Source organism: Poecile atricapillus (genome assembly GCF_030490865.1).
Source record: "Poecile atricapillus isolate bPoeAtr1 chromosome 31 unlocalized genomic scaffold, bPoeAtr1.hap1 SUPER_31_unloc_1, whole genome shotgun sequence".
Lineage (NCBI taxonomy): Eukaryota > Metazoa > Chordata > Aves > Passeriformes > Paridae > Poecile > Poecile atricapillus.
This window is the reverse complement of record NW_026708980.1, coordinates 100246-111300: the sequence shown is the minus strand read 5'-3', so window position 1 is coordinate 111300 and position 11055 is coordinate 100246. Positions and strand designations below refer to the sequence as shown.

The 11055-nt window shown below is 60.4% G+C and overlaps 1 protein-coding gene across 1 annotated transcript; it reads left to right on the top strand.

The window, feature by feature from the left end:
- Positions 1 to 2358: 2358 nt before the first annotated feature.
- Positions 2359 to 10953, top strand: LOC131573974 (transcription elongation factor SPT5-like; the record flags this gene model as incomplete). The annotated part of the gene is made up of 6 exons (XM_058828328.1): positions 2359 to 2384; positions 2502 to 2565; positions 2702 to 2937; positions 4942 to 5010; positions 8777 to 9009; positions 10860 to 10953. Coding segments are annotated over 6 exons (722 nt in total), but the record flags the coding sequence as incomplete, so codon positions are not given.
- Positions 10954 to 11055: the final 102 nt, after the last annotated feature.

Genomic DNA, 11055 nt, shown 5'->3' with positions numbered 1-11055 from the left:
TTGACCCTAAAAACCCCTTTGTGACACTAAGAACCCCTTTGTGACACTAAAACCCCTTTGTGACCCTAAAAATTCCTTTGTGACCCTAAAAACTCCTTTATAGCTCTAAAAACCCCTTTGTGACCCTAAAAAACCCCTTTGTGACCCTAAAAACTCCCCTTGTGACCCCCAAATCCAGGGCAAAGCCACTCAGAAATACCCTTGTGACCCTAAAAACTCCATTCTGACCCTAAAAACTGCCTTTGTGACCCTAAAAACTCCATTCTGACCCTAAAAACTGCCTTTGTGACCCTAAAAACTCCCTTATAACCCCTAAATCCAGGACAGAGCACCTCAAAAGTCCCCTTGTGACCCTAAAAACCCCTTTGTGACCCTAAAAATCCCCTTATAACCCCCAAATCCACAGCAGAGCCCCTCAAAGGTCCTCTAGCCCCTCAAAAATCCCTGTAACCCTAAAAACTCCCCTTGTGACCCTAAAATCCCCTTTATGACCCTAAAAACTCCCTTTGTGACCCTAAAAACTCCTTTGTGACACTAAAAATCCCTTATAACCCCCAAATCAGGGCAGAGCCCCTCAAAAATATCCTTGTGACCCTAAAAACCCCTTTGTGACCCTAAAATCCCCTTTGTGACACTAAAAACCCCTTTGTGACCCTAAAAACCCCTTTGTGACACTAAAAACTCCTTTGTGACCCTAAAAACTCTTTTGTGACCCTAAAACTCCTTTATAGCCCTAAAAACTCCTTTGTGACACTAAAAACTCCCCTTGTGACCCTAAAATCCCCTTTGTGACCCTAAAATCCCCTTTGTGACCCTAAAAACCCCTTTGTGACCCTAAAATCACCTTGTGACCCTAAAAACTCCTTTGTGACACTAAAAACTCCTTTGTGACCATAAAAACCCCCTTTGTGACCCCCAAATCCACAACAGAGCCCCTAAATCTCCTTCAGACCCCCCAATAACCCCCAATAACCCCCCAATAACCCCCCAATAACCCCCAATAACCCCCAATAACCCCAATAACCCCCCAATACCCCCAATAACCCCCAATAACCCCCAATAACCCCCAATAACCCCCCAATAACCCCCCAGACCCCAATAACCCCCCAATAACCCCCAATAACCCCCCAATAACCCCCAATAACCCCCCAGACCCCCCAATAACCCCCAATAACCCCCCAATAACCCCCCAATAACCCCCAATAACCCCCCAATAACCCCCCAATAACCCCCCAATAACCCCCCAATAACACCCCAATAACCCCCAATAACCCCCCAATAACCCCCAATAACCCCCCAATAACCCCAATAACCCCCAATAACCCCCCCAGACCCCCCAATAACCCCCCAATAACCCCCCAGACCCCCAATAACCCCCCAATAACCCCCAATAACCCCCAATAACCCCCAATAACCCCCAATAACCCCCCAATAACCCCCAATAACCCCCAAAAACCCCCCAATAACCCCCAATAACCCCCAATAACCCCCAATAACCCCCAATAACCCCCCAATAACCCCCAGACCCCCCCAATAACCCCCAATAACCCCCAATAACCCCCAATAACCCCCCAATAACCCCCCAATAACCCCCCAATAACCCCCAATAACCCCCCAATAACCCCCCAATAACCCCCCAATAACCCCCCAGACCCCCCAATAACCCCCCAATAACCCCCAATAACCCCCAATAACCCCCAATAACCCCCCAATAACCCCCCAGACCCCCAATAACCCCCAATAACCCCAATAACCCCCAATAACCCCCAATAACCCCCAATAACCCCCAATAACCCCCCAGACCCCCAATAACCCCCAATAACCCCCAATAACCCCAATAACCCCCCAATAACCCCCAATAACCCCCAATAACCCCCAATAACCCCCCAATAACCCCCAATAACCCCCCAATAACACCCAATAACCCCAATAACCCCCAATAACCCCCCAATAACCCCCCAATAACCCCCAATAACCCCCCCAGACCCCCCAATAACACCCCCAGACCCCCCAATAACGCTGTCCCTGTGTCCCCTGTGTGTCCCCAGGCCAGCCCCAGCCCCAGCCCGTGGGTTACAGCCCCATGACCCCCGGAGCCCCCCTCCCCAGGGGGGTACAACCCCCAATAACCCCCAATAACCCCCCAAAAACCCCCCAATAACCCCCAATAACCCCCAATAACCCCCAATAACCCCCAATAACCCCCCAATAACCCCCAATAACCCCCCAATAACCCCCAATAACCCCCAATAACCCCCCAATAACCCCCCAATAACCCCCAATAACCCCCCCAGACCCCCCAATAACACCCCAATAACACCCCCAGACCCCCCAATAACGCTGTTCCTGTCCCCCCAGGCCAGCCCCAGCCCCAGCCCTGTGGGGTACAGCCCCATGACCCCCGGAGCCCCCTCCCCAGGGGGGTACAACCCCCAATAACCCCCCAATAACCCCCCAATAACCCCCCAGACCCCCCAATAATGATATTTCTGCCCCCCCAGGCCAGCCCCAGCCCCAGCCCGGTCGGGTACAGCCCCATGACCCCGGAGCCCCCTCCCCAGGGGGGTACAACCCCCAATAACCCCCCAATAACACACCCAGACCCCCCAATAACCCCCCAGACCCCCCAATAACACCCCAGACCCCCAATAACCCCCAATAACCCCCCAATAACCCCCCAGACCCCCCAATAACACCCCAGACCCCCCAATAACGCTGTTCCTGTCCCCCCAGGCCAGCCCCAGCCCCAGCCCGGTCGGGTACAGCCCCATGACCCCTGGAGCCCCCTCCCCAGGGGGGTACAACCCCCACACCCCCGGCTCGGGGATCGAGCCCAGCGCTGGGGACTGGGTGACCACGGACATCCAGGTGAAGGTGAGGGACTCGTACCTGGACAGTGCAGCCGTGGGACAGACCGGGGTGATCCGCAGCGTCACGGTCAGAGCCCCAACATGGGGGGACGGGGGGATTGGGGGGGTTTGGAGGGGTTTGGAGGGGTTTGGAGGGGATTGGGGGGGATTGGGGGGCTTGGGAGGGGATTGGGGTAGAATTTGGGGGGCTTCAGGGGGGTTTGGGGGAGTTTGGGAGGGGATTGGGGTGGGAATTTGGGGGCTTCAGGGGGTTTTGGGGGATTGGAGGGGATTGGAGGGGTTGGGGGGGTTTGGAGGGGTTTGGAGGGGATTGGGGGGGGTTTGGGGGGGCTTCAGGGTGGGCTCAGGGGGTTTGGAGGGGTTTGGGGGGGATTGGGGGGTTTGGGAGGTTGAGAGTGGTTTGGAAGGTTTTTTGGGGGGCTTGGGAGGGGATTGGGAAGGGTTTTGGGGGGATTTGGGAGGGGTTTGGGGGGCTTGGGGGGTTTTGGGGGGTTTGGAGGGGTTTGGGGGGGGTTGGGGGGGTTGGGGGGGTTTGCGGGGGGAATTTGGGGGGGTTTTGGGGGCTCGGGAGGGGACTTGGGGAGGTTTGTGGGGGCTTCAGGGTGGGCTCAGGGGGTTTGGGAGGGGTTTGGGGGGTTGACAGTGGTTTGGGATGTTTTTTGGGGGGCTTGGGAGGGGTTTTGGGGGGTTTGGGAGGGGATTGGGAGGGGTTTGGGGAGGTTTGGGAGGGGTTTGGGGGGGTTTGGAGGGGTTTGGGGGCTCGGGAGGGGATTGGGGGGGTTTGGGGGGCTTCAGGGTGGGCTCAGGGGGTTTGGGAGGGTTTGGGGGGGTTTTGGGGGCTTGGAAGGGGATTGGGAGGGGATTGGGGGGAATTTGGGGGACTTGGGAGGGGATTGGGAAGGGTTTTGGGGGTGTTTGGGGGGGGATTTGGGGGCTTGGGAGGGGATTGGGGGGGTTTGGGGGGGCTTCAGGGTGGGCTCAGGGGGTTTGGGGGGGTTTGGAGGGTTTGGGGGGGTTTGGGAGGGGTTTGGGGGGGGTTTGGGGGGGTTTGGGAGGGGTTTGGGGGGGAATTTGGGGACTTGGGAGGAGATGGGAAGGGTTTTGGGGGGACTTGGGAGGGGTTTGGGGGCTTGGGAGGGGATTGGGAAGGGTTTTGGGGGTGTTTGGGGGGGATTTGGGGGGGGCTTGGGAGGGGATTGGGGGGGTTTGGGGGGGGCTTCAGGGTGGGCTCAGGGGGTTTGGGGGGGTTTGGAGGGGTTTGAGGGGTTTGGGGGGGCTCAGGGGGTTTGGGAAGGGTTTGGGGGGCTTGGGAGGGGATTTCGAGGGGTTTTGGGGGCTTGTGAAGGGTTTGGGGGAATTGGGGAATTTGGGAGGGGATTGGGGGGGTTTGGGGGGGGTTTGGGGGGGTTTTGGGGGCTTGGGAGGGGATTGGGAAGGGATGGGGGGGATTGGGGGTACTTGGGAGGGGTTGGGGGGGCTTTGGGAGGGGTTTGGGTGGAATTTGGGGGTTTTGGGGGGGAATTTGGGGGCATTGGGAGGGCATTGGGGAGGGGTTTGGGAGGGGAATTTGGGGAGGTTTGGGGGGATTGGGGGGCTTGGGAGGGGATAGGGGGGGAATTTGGGGGATTTTGGGGGCTTGGCAGGGGTTTGGGAAGGGTTTTGGGGGGGTTTTGGAGGATTTTGGGGGTTTTAGGCTGGTTTTTTTGGGGTTTTGGGGGTATTTTGGGGGGGTTTTAGGGGAGTTTTGGGGGGGTTTTTTGGGGGTTTTGGGGGAGTTTTGGGGTTTTAGGGGGGGTTTGGTGGGTTTTGGGGGTTTTGGGAGTGTTTTGGGGATATTTTGGGGGTTTTGGGTGGGTTTTTGGGGTTTTGGGGGTTTTTGGGGGTGTTTTGGGGGGTTTTGGGTGGGTTTTGGGGATATTTTGGGGGTTTTGGGTGGGTTTTTGGGGTTTTTGGGGGGTGTTTTGGGGGTGTTTTGGGGGGTTTTGGGGGTTTTTGGGGGTGTTTTGGGTGCCCCCTCCAAGGCTGAGCCCCCCGGGCCCCCCCAGGGCGGATGTGCTCTGTGTACCTGAAGGACAGCGAGAAGGTGGTGAGCGTGTCCAGCGAACACCTGGAGCCCGTCACACCCACCAAGAGCAACAAGGTGAGACCCCAAACACACCTGGGACCCCCAAAAACACACCTGGGGACCCCAAAACACACCTGGGACCCCCCAAAATACACCTGAGACCCCCCAAAATACACCTGGGGACCCCCAGAATACACCTGGGGACCCCAAAATACACCTGAGACCCCAAAATACACCTGAGACCCACCTGGGACCCCCCAAAATACACCTGAGACCCCCCCAAAATACACCTGAGACCCCCCAAAATACACCTGGAGCCCCGTCACACCCACCAAGAGCAACAAGGTGAGACCCCAAACACACCTGGGGACCCCAAAACACACCTGGGGAACCCCAAAATACACCTGAGACCCCCCAAAATACACCTGAGACCCACCTGGGACCCCCCAAAATACACCTGAGACCCCCCAAAACACACCTGGAGCCCGTCACACCCACCAAGAGCAACAAGGTGAGACCCCAAAATACACCTGAGACCCCAAAATACACCTGGGGAACCCCAAAATACACCTGGGACCCACCTGAGACCCCCCAAAATACACCTGGGGACCCCAAAACACACCTGAGACCCCCCCAAAATACACCTGGGGACCCCAAAATACACCTGGGGAACCCCAAAATACACCTGGGAACCCCCAAAATACACCTGAGCCTGTCACACCCACCAAGAGCAACAAGGTGAGACCCCAAACACACCTGGGACCCCAAAATACATCTGGGGACCCCAAAATACACCTGGGGAACCCCAAAACACCTGGGACCCCCAAAATACACCTGGGACCCCCAAATACACCTGGGAACCCCAAAATACACCTGGGGAACCCCAAAATACACCTGGGATCCACCTGGACCCCAAAATACACCTGGGGAACCCAAAATACACCTGGGGAACCCCAAAATACACCTGGAGCCCGTCACACCCACCAAGAGCAACAGGGTGAGACCCCAAACACACCTGAGACCCCAAAATACACCTGGGGACCCCAAAATACACCTGAGACCCCAAAATATACCTGGGGAACCCCAAAACACACCTGGGGACCCCAAAACACACCTGGGACCCCAAAATACACCTGGGACCCCCCAAACACACCTGGGGAACCCCAAAAACACCTGGAGCCCGTCACACCCACCAAGAGCAACAAGGTGAGACCCCAAAACACACCTGGGACCCCCCAAAACACACCTGGGGACCCCAAAATACACCTGAGACCCCCCAAATACACCTGGGGAACCCCAAAATACACCTGGGACCCACCTGGGACCCCCAAAATACACCTGAGACCCCCCAAAATACACCTGAGACTCCAAAACACACCTGGGACCCCCCAAAATACACCTGGGGACCCCAAAATACACCTGAGACCCCAAAACACACCTGGGACCCCCCAAAATACACCTGGGACCCCAAAATACACCTGGGGACCCCAAAATACACCTGGAGCCTGTCACACCCACCAAGAGCAACAAGGTGAGACCCCAAAATACACCTGGGGACCCCAAAATACACCTGGGGAACCCCAAATACACCTGGGGAACCCCCAACACACCTGGGGACCCCAAAATACACCTGAGACCCCCCAAAACACACCTGGGGAACCCCGAAATACACCTGAGACCCCCAAAACACACCTGAGACCCACCTGGGACCCCAAAAACACCTGGGGAACCCCCAAAATACACCTGGGACCCCAAAATACACCCAGGACCCCAAAACACACCTGGGAACCCCAAAATACACCTGGGACCCCAAAATACACCTGGAGCCCGTCACACCCACCAAGAGCAACAAGGTGAGACCCCAAACACACCTGGGACCCCAAAATACATCTGGGGACCCCCAAAATACACCTGAGACCCCCCAAAATACACCTGAGACCCCCCAAAGTACACCTGAGACCCCCAAAATACACCTGGGACCCCCAAAACACACCTGGTACCCCCCAAAATACACCTGGGACCCCCAAAATACACCTGGGACCCACCTGGGACCCCCCAAAATACACCTGAGACCCCCCAAAATACACCTGAGACCCCAAAATACACCTGGGGACCCCCCAAAAACACACCTGAGACCCCAAAACACACCTGGGGACCCCCCAAAATACACCTGGGGAACCCAAAATACACCTGAGACCCCCCAAACCCCCTGTGGGACCCCCCCAGACTCCCCCTCTGCCCCCCCAAATCTCTCTGGGACAGCTCCAAACCCCCCTTGGAGCTCTCAGGGACCACCCAGGACCCCCCAAAACACACCTGGGACCCCCAAAATACACCTGGGACCCCAAAATACACCTGGGACCCCCCAAAATACACCTGAGACCCACCCAAAACACACCTGGGACCACCCAGGACCCCCCCAAAACACACCTGGGACCACCCAGACCCCCCCAAAACACACCTGGGACCACCCAGGACCCCCCCAAATCCCTCTGGGACCCCCCCCAGACCCCCCCAAATCCCCCAGATGCCCCCCATTTCCCCCCCCAGCCACCCCCAAACCCCTCTGGGACCCCCCAAAAACCCCCCCAGATGCCCCAGATCCTTCTGGGACCCCCCCAGGCCCCCCCCAAACCCCCCCAGACCCCTCTGGGCCCCCCCAGAGCCGCCCCAGCCCCATTTCCCCCCCCAGAGCCGCCCCCAGACCCATTTCCCCCCAGACACCCCCAGCCCCATTTCCCCCCCCGACCCCCCAGAGCCGCCCCCAGCCCCATTTCCCCCCCCAGCCCCCCCAGCCCCATTTCCCCCCCCAGAGCCGCCCCCCAGCCCCATTTCCCCCCCCCAGCCGCCCCCAGCCCCATTTCCCCCCCCAGACCCCCCCCAGCCCCATTTCCCCCCCCCAGAGCCGCCCCCAGCCCCATTTCCCCCCCCCAGAGCCGCCCCAGCCCCATTTCCCCCCCAGCCCCATTTCCCCCCCCAGAGCCGCCCCCAGCCCCATTTCCCCCCCCCACAGCCGCCCCCAGACCCCCCCACAGCCGCCCCCAGCCCCATTTCCCCTCCCCAGACCCCCCCAGCCCCATTTCCCCCCCCAGAGCCGCCCCAGCCCCATTTCCCCCCCCAGACCCCCCCAGAGCCGCCCCCAGCCCCATTTCCCCCCCCAGACCCCCCCAGAGCCGCCCCCAGCCCCATTTCCCCCCCAGCCCCATTTCCCCCCCCAGACACCCCCAGCCCCATTTCCCCCCCCCAGAGCCGCCCCCAGCCCATTTCCCCCCCCCAGACACCCCCAGCCCCATTTCCCCCCCCAGCCCCCCCAGAGCCGCCCCCAGCCCCATTTCCCCCCCCAGAGCCGCCCCAGCCCCATTTCCCCCCCAGCCCCATTTCCCCCCCCAGACCCCCCCAGAGCCGCCCCCAGCCCCATTTCCCCCCCAGCCCCATTTCCCCCCCCCAGACCCCCCAGAGCCGCCCCCAGCCCCATTTCCCCCCCCAGAGCCGCCCCCAGCCCATTTCCCCCCCCCAGACCCCCCAGAGCCGCCCCCAGCCCCATTTCCCCCCCAGACACCCCCCAGACCCCCCCAGCCCCATTTCCTCCCCCAGAGCCCCCCAGAGCCGCCCCCAGCCCCATTTCCCCCCCCCAGAGCCGCCCCCAGCCCCCCCCAGCCGCCCCCAGCCCCATTTCCCCCCCCAGCCCCATTTCCCCCCCCAGAGCCGCCCCCAGCCCCATCCCCCCAGACCCCCCCAGAGCCGCCCCCAGCCCCATTTCCCCCCCCAGACCCCCCAGAGCCGCCCCCAGCCCCATTTCCAGACCCCCCCAGACACCCCCAGCCCCATTTCCCCCCCCCAGGTGAAGGTGATCCTGGGGCGAGGACCGCGAGGCCACCGGGATCCTGCTGAGCATCGACGGCGAGGACGGGATCGTGCGGATGGACCTGGAGGAGCAGCTCAAGATCCTCAACCTGCGCTTCCTGGGGAAGCTGCTGGAGGCCTGAGACCCCTCCCCACCGAGACCCCCACCCAATTCCCACCCCTCCCCCCGGCTTTGGGTCCCCCCCACCCAATTCTGACCCCTTTCATCTGGTTTTGTGTCCCCCCATTTATTGGATTTTTGGGGTTCAATAAAGAATTTGGGGTGCAGAACCCACCCCCCCAGTCTCGGTTATTGGGGTGGGGGTCAGGGGAGACCCCTCCCCACAGAGACCCCCACCCAATTCCAACCCTTCCCCCCAGTTTTGGTTCCCCCTCCCCATTTGTGTCCCCCCCTTTATCAGATTTGAGGGGTTCAATAAAGAATTTGGGGGTGCAGAACCCACCCCAGTCTCGGTTATTGAGACCCCTCCCCACCCAGACCCCCACCCAATTCTCACCCTTCACCCCAGGTTTGGGTCCCCCCCACCCATTTCTGACCCTTCCCCCCCGGTTTTGGTTCCCCTCCCCATTTGTCCCCCCTTTATCAGATTTTTGGGGTTCAATAAAGAATTTGGGGGTGCAGACCCCACCCCAGTCTCAGTTATTGGGGTGGGGGGTGAGGAGAGACCCCTCCCCATGGAGACCCCCACCCAATTCTGACCCTTCACCCCCTGGTTTTGTGTCCCCCTCCCCATTTTTGTCCCCATTTAATCAGATTTTAGGGGTTCAATAAAGAATTTGGGGTGCAGACCCCACCCCAGTCTCGGTTATTGAGACCCCTCCCCACCGAGACCCCCACCCAATTCCCACCCATCCCCCCGGCTTTGGGTCCTCCCCACCCAATTCTGACCCATCCCCCCTGGTTTTGTGTCCCCCTCCCCATTTTTGTTCTCCTGTTTATCGGATTTGAGGGGTCAAATAAAGAATTTGGGGTGCAGACCCCACCCCAGTCTCGGTTATTGGGGTGGGGGTCAGGGGAGACCCCTCCCCACAGAGACCCCCACCCAATTCCCGCCCATCCCCCCGCCTTTGGGTCCCCCCCCACCCAATTCTGACCCTTCACCCCTGGTTTTGTGTCCCCCTCCCCATTTTTCTCCCCCCTTTATCAGATTTCAGGGGTTCAATAAAGAATTTGGGGTGCAGACCCCACCCCAGTCTCGGTTATTGGGGTGGGGGTGAGGGGAGACCCCTCCCCACCCAGACCCCCACCCAATTCTGACCCTTTCACCCGGTTTTGTGTCCCCCTCCCCATTTTTGTCACCCCATCCTCTGTTTTGTGTCCCCATTTATCAGATTTTAGGGGTTCAATAAAGAATTTGGGGTGCAGAACCCACCCCACTCTCGGTTATTGAGACCCCTCCCCGCCCCTCCCCCCACCACCCATTCCCGCAGAGGAGCCCGGGGGGGGGTTGGGGGGCACCGAGAAACTTCCAGAGGGAAACTGGGGTCGGTTCCGGGTTCCGGGTTCGGTTCCGGTTCGGTTCCGGTTCCGGGGGGGTTCGGTTCCGGTTCTGGGGGGGGTTCAGGGCCGGTTCGGTTCCGGTTCCGGGGTTTCGGTTCCGGTTCTGGGGGTTCGGTTCCGGTTCGGTTCCGGTTCCCGGGGTTCGGTTCCGGTTCTGGGGGTTCGGTTCCGGTTCCTGGGGGGGTTCAGGGCGGGTTCGGTTCCGGTTCCGGGGGTTCGGTTCCGGTTCCTGGGGGGGTTCGGTTCCGGGGGTTCGGGTTCCGGTTCCCGGAGTTCGGTTCCAGGGGTTCGGTTCCGGTTCCGGGGGTTCGGTTCCGGTTCCGGAGGCTCCGGTTCTGGGGCTCCGGTTCCGGTTCCGGTGTTCGGTTCCGGTTCCTGGGGGGGTTCGGTTCCGGTTCCGGGGGCTCCGGTTCCGGTTCCTGGGGGGGGTTCGGTTCCGGTTCCGGGGGTCCGGTTCTGGGGCTTCGGTTCCGGTTCCGGGTGTTCGGTTCCGGTTCCGGGGTCGCGGCCCCGCCATTGCCCCCCCCGTGTTCCTCCATTTTCCCGCCCCTTCCGCCAGCGCTTGCTCTGATTGGCTGCCGCTCCCCTGGCCCCGCCTTCCCCGCGCCGCCATTGGCCGCTCACTGCGCCCCCATTGGCCAACTCCCCCTTAGCCCCGCCTTCCTCCCACATCCCTCTCCTCTGATTGGCTCTCCCCTTCCCGCCTGGGCGCCCATCTCCCATTGGCTGCGCTCGCTCCCGCGCAGGCGCTGTGG